This window comes from Lolium perenne, chromosome 5 (assembly GCF_019359855.2).
Source record: "Lolium perenne isolate Kyuss_39 chromosome 5, Kyuss_2.0, whole genome shotgun sequence".
Classification (NCBI taxonomy): Eukaryota; Viridiplantae; Streptophyta; class Magnoliopsida; order Poales; family Poaceae; genus Lolium; species Lolium perenne.
The window spans coordinates 48,392,502-48,403,026 of record NC_067248.2 but is presented as its reverse complement, the minus strand read 5'-3'; the positions used below and the strand labels follow the sequence as shown (position 1 = coordinate 48,403,026).

At 49.5% G+C, this 10,525-nt stretch overlaps 1 protein-coding gene across 1 annotated transcript; it reads left to right on the top strand.

Annotated features, from left to right (window-relative positions):
- Positions 1–7,405: 7,405 nt before the first annotated feature.
- LOC127299099 (polyubiquitin) lies at positions 7,406–9,697 on the top strand. Its single transcript, XM_051328992.2, has 2 exons — positions 7,406–7,560; positions 8,331–9,697. Exon 2 carries the CDS (start codon positions 8,331–8,333, stop codon positions 9,474–9,476), a length of 1,146 nt encoding a protein of 381 aa, XP_051184952.1. The 5' UTR covers positions 7,406–7,560; the 3' UTR covers positions 9,477–9,697.
- The last annotated feature ends 828 nt before the right edge of the window (positions 9,698–10,525 follow it).

Here is a 10,525-nt window from a genome sequence, read left to right as displayed (position 1 = left end):
TTCTATGTCAAAGTTGATGTTATATTTGGGATCGCTGCGCAGAAACAGCATTGCTGTCTGTCACGAATCTGGGCATAATTCTCTGTAGAAAATTCGAAAAAATCTGCCAATTTACGAGCGTGATCCTCAGATATGTACGCAACTTTCATTAGTTTTGAGTTTTTCCATTTGAGCAAGTCTGGTGCCATTTATAAATTCGTCTTTACGGACTGTTCTGTTTTTGACAGATTCTGCCTTTTATTTCGCATTGCCTCTTTTGCTATGTTGGATTTATTTCTTTGATCCATTAATGTCCAGTAGCATTATGCAATGTCCAGAAGTGAAAAGAATGATTGTGTCACCTCTGAATGTGTGAATTATTAATGATGCACTAACCCTCTAATGAGTTTGCTTGAAGTTTGGTGTGAAGGAAGTTTTCAAGGGTCAAGAGAGGAGAATGATATACTAAGATCAAGAGGAGTGAAAGCTCTAAGCTTGGGGATGCCCCGTGGTTCATCCCTGCATATTTTAAGAAGACTCAAGCATCTAAGCTTGGGGATGCCCAAGGCATCCCCTTCTTCATCGACAACATCATCAGGTTCCTCCCCTGAAACTATATTTTTATTCAGTCACATCTGGTGTTCTTTACTTGGAGCGTCGGTTTGTTTTCGTTTTTGTTTTTGTTTGAATAGGATGGATCCTAGCATTCACTTTGTGGGAGAGAGACACGCTCCGCTGTTGCATATGGACACATGTGTCCTTAGGCTTTACTCATAATGTTCAAGGCGAAGTTTCTTCTTCGTTAATTTGTTATATGGTTGGAATTGGAAAATGCTACATGTAGTAATTCTAAAAATGTCTTGGATAATGTGATACTTGGCAATTGTTGTGCTCATGTTTAAGCTCTTGCATCATATGCTTTGCACCCATTAATGAAGAAATACATAGAGCTTGCTAAAATTTGATTTGCATATTTGGTTTCTCTAAGGTCTAGATAATATCTAGTATTGAGTTTTGAACAACAAGGAAGACAGTGTAGAGTCTTATAATGTTTACAATATGTCTTTTATGTGAGTCTTGCTGCACTTGTTCATCCTTGAGTTTGCTTCAAATAACCTTGCTAGCCTAAACCTTGTATCGAGAGGGAATACTTCTCATGCATCCAAAATCCTTGAGCCAACCACTATGCCATTTGTGTCCACCATACCTACCTACTACATGGTATTTACCCGCCATTCCAAAGTAAATTGCTTGAGTGCTACCTTTAAAATTCCATCATTCACCTTTGCAATATATAGCTCATGGGACAAAATAGCCTTAAAAACTATCGTAGTATTGAATATGTACTTATGCACTTTATATTTTATTAAGTTGCTTGTTGTGCGATAACCATGTTTGGGGAACGCCATCAACTATTGTTGAATATCATGTGAGTTGCTATGCATGTCCGTCTTGTCCGAAGGTCTATCATTTTAGTGGTTGGAGCATGCAAAATTGTTAGAGAAGAACATTGGGCCGCTAACTAAAGCCATGAATCATGGTGGAAGTTTCAGTTTTGGACATATATCCTCAATCTCATATGAGAATAATAACTTTGCTACATGCTTATGCATTAAAGAGGAGTCCATTATCTGTTGTCCATGTTGTCCCGTGATGGATGTCTAAGTTGAGAATAATCAAAAGCGAGAAATCCGAAATGCGAGCATTCTCCTTGGACCTTTGTACAGGCGGCATGGAGGTACCCCTTTGTGACACTTGGTTGAAACATGGCATGCAAAGATCCGGTAGTCCAAGTTAAGTAGGACGAGGTGCGGGCACTATTAGTATACTATGCGTGAGGCTTGCAACTTGTAAGATATAATCTTCATAACTCATATGCTTTATTACTACCGTTGACAAAATTGTTTCATGTTTTCAAAATAAAAGCTCTAGCACAAATACAGCAATCGATGCTTTCCTCTGCGAAGGACCATTCTTTTACTTTTATTGTTGAGTCAGTTTACCTATCTCCTTCCACCTTAAGAAGCAAACACTTGTGTGAACTATGCATTGATTCCTACATACTTGCATATTGCACTTGTTATATTACTTTATGTTGACAATATCCATGAGATATACATGTTACAAGTTGAAAGCAACCGCTGAAACTTAATCTTCTTATGTGTTGCTTCAACACCTTTACTTTGATTTATTGCTTTACGAGTTAACTCTTATGCAAGACTTATTGATGCTTGTCTTGAAGTACTATTCATGAAAAGTCTTTGCTTTATGATTCAGTTGTTTACTCATGTCATTACCTTTGCTTTGATCGCTGCATTCATTACATATGTTTACAAATAGTATGATCAAGATTATGATGGCATGTCACTTCAGAAATTATCTTTGTTATCGTTTTACCTGCTCGGGACGAGCAGAACTAAGCTTGGGGATGCTGATACGTCTCCAACGTATCGATAATTTCTTATGTTCCATGCTACTTTATTGATGATACCTACATGTTTTATGCACATTATATGTCATATTTATGCATTTTCTGGAACTAACCTATTAACAAGATGCCGAGGAGCCAGTTGCTGTTTTCTGCTGTTTTTGGTTTCAGAAATCCTAGTAAAGAAATATTCTCGGAATTGGACGAAACTTTCGCCCAGGGTCCTATTTTTGCACGAAGCTTCCAGAAGACCGAAGACCTAACGAAGTGGGGCCACGAGGCAGCCAGGAGGGTGGCCGGCGCGGCCCAGGTCTTGGCCGCGCCGACCTGCCCCCTGGGCCCCTCGTGTGGCCCCTCGCGTTGACCTTCCGCCTACTTAAAGCCTCCGTCGCGAAACCCCCAGTACCGAGAGCCACGATACGGAAAACCTTACAGAGACGCCGCCGCCGCGAATCCCATCTCGGGGGATTCTGGAGATCGCCTCCGGCACCCTGCCGGAGAGGGGATTCATCTCCCGGAGGACTCTTCATCGCCATGATCGCCTCCGGAGTGATGAGTGAGTAGTTCACCCCTGGACCATGGGTCCATAGCAGTAGCTAGATGGTCGTCTTCTCCTTGTTGTGCTTCATTGTTAGATCTTGTGAGCTGCCTAACATGATCAAGATCATCTATATGTAATTCTATATGTTGTGTTTGTCGGGATCCGATGGATAGAGAGTACTATGATTATGGTGATTATCAATCTATTGTTCATGTGTTGTTTATGATCTTGCATGCTCTCCGTTATTAGTAGAGGCTCTGGCCAAGTTTTTACTCTTAACTCCAAGAGGGAGTAATTATGCTCGATAGTGGGTTCATGCCTTCATTGATACAGGACGATGACAGAAAGTTCTAAGGTTGTGATGTGCTGTTGCCACTAGGGATAAAACATTGATGCTATGTCTAAGGATGTAGTTATTGATTACATTACGCACAATACTTAATGCAATTGTCTGTTGCTTTGCAACTTAATACTGGAGGGGGTTCGGACGATAACCTGAAGGTGGACTTTTTAGGCATAGATGCAGTTGGATGGCGGTCTATGTTCTTTGTCGTAATGCCCGGATTAAATCTCACTATATTTATCATGTCATGTATATGCATTATTATGCCTTTCTCTATTTGTCAATTGCCCGACTGTAATTTGTTCACCCAACATGCTTTTATCTTATGGGAGAGACACCTCTAGTGAACTGTGGACCCCGGTCCTATTCTTTCCATAGCATACAATCTACTTGTTTTACTGTTTTCTTTGCAAACATCTTCCACTCGATACGTTTAATCCTTTGTTACAGCAAGCCGGTGAGATTGACAACCTCACTGTTTCGTTGGGGCAAAGTACTTTGGTTGTGTTGTGCAGGTTCCTAGTTGGCGCCGGAATCCCTGGTGTTGCGCCGCATCACATTTCGCGACCATCAACCTTCAACGTGCTTCTTGGCTCCTACTGGTTCGATTAAACCTTGGTTTCATACTGAGGGAAAACTTGCCACTGTGCGCATCATACCTTCCTCTTGGGGTTCCCAACGGACGTGTACATCTACGCGCATCAGTGCGCTGATGGTGTTTCAGTGCATATGGCGGAGATGCGTGTGGGAGGAGTGGGAGGCGAGCGCGTCACTGGAGACAGTGGGCAGCGGCACTACCGTGCTAGGAGTACTGTCCAGTTTTCCGCGACACCGCGGATGCATCGAGGCAAGGATGGACGTGTGAGACATCTATGTGGCCCAGGAATTACACATCTTGTGCAGGGTCATGTGCAGCGACACAGGAGTCCATCAAAACCTCGCAAGAAGAAGGAATTGGCGCCGAAGTCCAAGCTCATATGGAGAAGAAAGGAGGTGCCAAGTGCTGTATCAAGTCGAGAAGGCCGCGAGGGAGGATGTGGTGTGGAAGGCAAGCAAGACTTGAAGACGGCGAGGACGTGTCATGTTCATATCACGTCACCTTTTCCAGAAGACCCTCACGCGTTGGGGACAACGCTTCTTGAAGGGGGGGGGGGGAGGATGATACGGGCATGGAGGCCTATGTGGAGCCCAGATTCAGGACTCCACCAGCTTAATTATCTTAGTTTAGGTAATGGTCATATGTGGGCCAATTAGGGTTTTTAATAAATTGAGTCAGTTTGGTTTGGGCCTGTCCAAACCAAGGTAGAGAGGCCCACTAGGGCTGGCCGGCCACTCCATCCCTCATATAAGGTGGAGGCACGGCTAGGGTTAGAGAGACAAGTTTAGACTAAAGATTAGGGTTTTCCCCATTGCGTGTGCTCACGTGTATCATCCCTCCGGGGGTACGGCGCTGCCGTTTATCTATTATTATCCGCTGCGAAGGTTCTTGTGTTCATCAAGGATTGTCTAGCTCTTGGTTTGAGGCGTATCGTTCGTCGATCCGTTGCTTGCTGGATTCGTTCCCTCTTCTCCAGGCTGCGTTCATCGTGTTGTTGGGAGGATTCTCTACCCCAGGTTCTCGCTGTGAAAGATCGGGCATCAATCTAGGTGGATCGGCTTGGATCCACCGTATCACCTGGCAGATGCAGATCAAAGCCGGCGTCGCACAAGTAGCCCTCCATCCGAGCTTAGCGGAGGCCTACATGCTCGTCAAGAGAGAGGGGATCGCCGGCGTCGCTCCTCCGGCCTCGTGGGTGAGCTCGGTAAGTTTCCATCTGCATCCTGGAACTCCCGCCCCCTTGCAGGTCCACGCGCCGTCGCGGTTCGCCTCTGGCGTGCCGCCAATGCATTTGACCGTGGCGCCGGAGCCGTTCAACGGGGCGGCGGTTCATGAAGAGGCGCGCCGAAATCCGCACGCGAGACTCCTGATCGCCATCGCCATGCGCCCAACACTTTGGCCTCCTTTTGGACTTTTTCTTATTGCTGTTCAGGCCTTGTTGTGCCCCTTTTGCTCCACTTTGCGCCGTACCTTGTTCAAAGTGTGATGAACATATTGTAGACCTTAATTTGCGGCTCTAAATTTCGTGCAAATCTGAGGCTACAATCTATTTTTTGAAATCTGGCCTGCGCCTAAAATGCGTCGCCCCGCTGGAGGCAACCCCAGATGCAAACGGACGCGCGACCATTTGGGCGTCCGCGAGGCGACGGAAACGGACGTCCGTGAACGTTTTCGGAATCCGAAATGCGTCGCGCCGCTCGAGATGCCCTTAGTTGAAATTAGACGGAAACCAATAAAAACATGTCAAACCCAGGTTTTTTTTCAGACATTACCCCACACTGTAAGGGCATCTCCAACTAGGGTACCCAAACGGACAAATGGACATCAGATTGGTCCGTTTGGGTAAAACCAGCTCCCAACGTGCGGACCTAAACTAATAACGGACAGCTGCCGCGTCCGGAACGACCCAAAGTCGGACCAAATTTACGTGGCTTTTGGGGCGAGCCGGACAAGGGCTTGCGTCCTTTTTCATCCGCGCATGTCCGTTCATGGCCCATTTGTCAGTGACAAAAAAAGTCCCCATATCATCTCTCTCCTCTATCTCTCTCTCTGTTTACTTTTTCTGCCATGGATACCTCCATTCTCCCCGTCGGACTGGAGCTCGCCTAGCTAACCTTCGTCGACGCCCTCGCCTGGAGACTCCCGGCTCCGCCGCCTCCTCTTTTTTTCATTCCAAGTAGAAGTCGCCGGAGCCGCTATGGTGGTGGTGCCGCTGGAGCGGGCGCGGAGGTCGCCGGGGCAAGCCGGGGTGTGGTAGGGCAGGGGGTGTAGCGGGCCGGAGCTGTCCGTGCGGTGGCGGAGCCGGCCGCGCGAGGCACAAAGCGGGGCGCCGCCGGCCGCGTCGGCCACGCGCGGGCACGGGCGAGCCCTGGGCACGGCGGCCACGGGAGAGCCCCTTCAAGCCCATGAAGCCGATCGACTGCGCGGCCTGCGTCCAGGCGTACGCCGCCGGCGAGGCGGCGTGGAAGAAGCGGAGCTGCTCCAGCCCCGTGGCGGGGCGGACATGAGGTCCTCCGTCCCCTCCGCCTCCTCCGCCAGCACCACGTCCTCCTCCACCCCCGCCGCCGCCTCCTTGCTCACGGCTGTTGTGTTCGCCTTCACATCGGCGACCACCTTCGGCTTCTTGGTGGTCGATTTGGCCGGCTTGGCACCCGCATCCACCGTGGAATTGGACGGTTTCTTCGGCTTGGAGGCGCCTCCCTCGGATTTCACCGGCTTGGCCGCCTTGGCAGCGCCCGTCTTTGTGGACTTGGTGGAATCGGCGGTGCTCTTGGGCTTGGCGGTGGCTGCCTTATCCGGCTTGGCGGTGGCGCCCTTGCCCAGCTTGGCGGCGGCGGCCGCCTTGTCCAGCTTGGGGACCTTCGGCTTGGCAGTGGCCCATCGGCGCCTGCTTTGGTGGTGGTCTTCTTGGTGACCTTGGCTGTCGAGGCCGGCTCCGATTTCTTGGCTTTGACAGCAGCCTTGGCGGTCTGGTTCTTGGCGTCGGGGGAGACCTTCTTCTTGATCCGCGGTGGCCTTGGGCGCCTTCATGGGCTCGTCCCCTTCGTCGTCGGAGGAGGAGGACACGAGCTCCTTGCGGCCGGTGGAGAGCTTGGGCTTGGGACGCGGGGAAGGAGGGCGGCCGCTCACCGGCGTGGCGTGCCGAGCGCGGCCTCCGGCGTGGCGTGGCGACCTCCGGCGTGGCGTGCCGAGCGCGGCCTCCGGCGTGGCAACTAGTACTACTAGGAAGAGGAGAAATAATTATTTGGGTCAGAGCGTTGGGCGTACTGTGCGATGCAAACGGATTCACGGACCGAAATGCTATCCGCGTGTCCGCGCGACGACCCAAACAACCCAAAACGGACGTCCGTTTAGATCGCGCGGTTGGAGATGGCCTAACAACACACGAACACGAGTCAGACGCCAAACAGGCAAACAGCAGCCAACGGGTATCTCCGCAACGGCCGCTCTGCTGTTGTTGGTTTCTTCCGGGAATTGCGTGGTGGAGACGGACCACGCAACCTTCGTCTATCCGTCATCCGTGCCGTAGCCTCACGGGACTCTCCCTCCGTCCCGACTATAAATCCCCACCCCCTCCCGTATCCTCTGCACGCATCCAATCCCCATCCAGTCGTCCCCCAGAAAAATCTACGAGCGATCGAAGCGAAGGCGCCCTCCTCCTCCTCCTCAAGGTACGCGAGTCTCCGATCGATCCTTGTCGAATAGATCTGCCGATCGGCGGGCTAGGACGATCTGTAGTTATTATGGTTGATTGATCGGTTGTTGTTGATTCGGCTCGGTGGTTCGGTTTCGTGAAATCGTGTCTTGATTAGGCCTGGATTATCGCGTAGATCTGCCGGTTTGTGATGCGATTGATGTCGGTTCTGTTCATCCGTGTAGGTCTAGTTGGTAGGTTCCGCTAGATTTTTTTGAATCTTCGTTCAGGTTTCCGACATTATGAGGCTCATGATTTCTACCCTTTATATTCCTCACATGTCTGATCTGTGCATCTAGCTTTGTATTTGGGCCTTGTAGTTGCTTGTAGGATCCTCCCTAGTTGTGCAGTTATTCTCTGGAAATCGTTTAGATTTGATGATATTGTTAGTGGATTCATCCATAATTACAAACAAATCTGCTACGACTTGCACCTGCTAAAGCCTGTCTGTTTGTTCGACATCCTATTTAGACATTTTTTACTTGCCCAGCTACAACAAGCTTAGCCATGTTCGTTTGTTCAGCATCCTATTTAGACATTATTGACTTGCATTTGCTAAAACAGATTGTAGTGGTTTCCCGTTTGCTCATCTTCCTATTTAGACTTTGTTGATTCCTAGTTATGATTTCATATCTGTTGGATAGTTGCCTTCTGGTTCATGATTCAGTTTATGAATTGGTTATTTCCTGTAGATTTCCTCTTTTACCTGCGACTTATGCTGGGTCTGGTCTACTTTTTTACTTACAGATGCAGATCTTTGTGAAGACCCTCACAGGCAAGACCATCACACTTGAGGTCGAGTCCTCTGATACCATCGACAATGTGAAGGCGAAGATCCAGGACAAGGAGGGCATCCCTCCGGACCAGCAGCGCCTCATCTTCGCTGGCAAGCAGCTTGAGGATGGCCGCACACTTGCTGACTACAACATCCAGAAGGAGTCCACCCTCCACCTTGTGCTCCGCCTCCGTGGTGGCATGCAGATCTTCGTCAAGACCCTCACTGGCAAGACCATCACCTTGGAGGTCGAGTCGTCTGACACGATCGACAATGTGAAGGCGAAGATCCAGGACAAGGAGGGCATCCCTCCGGACCAGCAGCGCCTCATCTTCGCTGGCAAGCAGCTCGAGGACGGCCGCACCCTTGCGGACTACAACATCCAGAAGGAGTCCACCCTCCACCTGGTGCTCCGCCTCCGTGGTGGCATGCAGATCTTCGTCAAGACCCTCACTGGCAAGACCATCACCCTGGAGGTCGAGTCGTCTGACACGATCGACAATGTGAAGGCGAAGATCCAGGACAAGGAGGGCATCCCTCCGGACCAGCAGCGCCTCATCTTCGCTGGCAAGCAGCTCGAGGACGGCCGCACCCTTGCGGACTACAACATCCAGAAGGAGTCCACCCTCCACCTGGTGCTCCGCCTCCGTGGTGGCATGCAGATCTTCGTCAAGACCCTCACTGGCAAGACCATCACCCTGGAGGTCGAGTCGTCTGACACGATCGACAACGTCAAGGCGAAGATCCAGGACAAGGAGGGCATCCCTCCGGACCAGCAGCGCCTCATCTTCGCTGGCAAGCAGCTCGAGGACGGCCGCACCCTTGCGGACTACAACATCCAGAAGGAGTCCACCCTCCACCTGGTGCTTCGTCTCCGTGGAGGCATGCAGATCTTTGTCAAGACCCTCACCGGCAAGACCATTACGCTTGAGGTTGAGTCTTCAGACACAATTGACAACGTGAAGGCGAAGATCCAGGACAAGGAGGGCATCCCCCCGGACCAGCAGCGCCTCATTTTCGCCGGCAAGCAGCTTGAGGATGGCCGCACTCTGGCAGACTACAACATCCAGAAGGAGTCCACCCTTCACTTGGTGCTCCGTCTCCGTGGTGGCCAGTAATTGCCTGGCCATTGAGTTGCTTCTGTGTCTGGGTTCACAACTTCACAAGTCTGGTGGCCTTCTGTGTCCTGCAGTTGATGTTGGTGTGTCCTGTGTCTGGTGTTTTCTTTGTTGCTACGGTGATGTTGTCTAGTCTTGTGTTTGTCTGTGTCTACAAACTTGTGCCGTGCGCTCGTCCAGCAGATTGAATGAATGAATAAGTGAGCCCTCAATTTGCGCAATACCGTCTGTGACCTCTCTTACTGTCATGTAGTGTTGCCGTTCTTGATGCTTTATAAACTGTATTTGCTCTGCTTTTCTTTTTTGGAGTTTGTTATCTCAGCTCGTTGCCCTGCATACTGATCAAAGTATGTAAACCAGGTAAGAGAGTGAGATTTTCCGCTCAGATCTTTGAACATCCATGCGACAATGAGGAAGGAAGATAAGAAACTTACCATGGTGATAAAAAGGTGAAACCTTCATGGGAGATGCTAGGTTCAGGAATGGGCAATTCAGAGAGCTCCAGTTTGTTGGCTCTAGGCCGGGGCTGAATCAACATACACTGTTTGTAAGTGCTGTGATGGCCTCGACTGTTCTTCTCGTAGAACATGATAAACCATATGTGCTGAATTTTTCTGAACTGAATGTCCAGTGACGATCCATGATTATTTTCTCGATGTTAGTGCAAGTTTATTTGTTGTTTGTTCAGACCATTAACTTGAGAACTTATCAAACTGGAGACAATTAACTTGAGAGCTTATCAAACTGCCTCAACGATGTCCGGCTTCTCCCGCTTGTCGCGTTGGTGCTCATGCGACGTGAAATGGCAGAAGTTTCTGTTTAGTGTTCGCTTGCAAGCTCTACGGTGCTGCCTTTGCTGAGGACGCCTGATTGTTCTATGCGTTGCCGGTCTTGGGTAATATGTTTGATGCAGCAAATTGTTAATTTTGGTAAGTGTATCCTGGGTAAATTATCCTTATCCTAACATAATCATCTGCATACTCTTTGCCCACACTGGACATGCTCTCCAGTTGTGTTTCAGCGTGAGATGAAACTGATTTTCTCGAGAC

Bases quoted from the DNA above. Each gene is read 5' to 3' on its own strand.
- LOC127299099 (XM_051328992.2), top strand. From the start codon at position 8,331: ATGCAGATCTTTGTGAAGACCCTCACAGGCAAGACCATCACACTTGAG.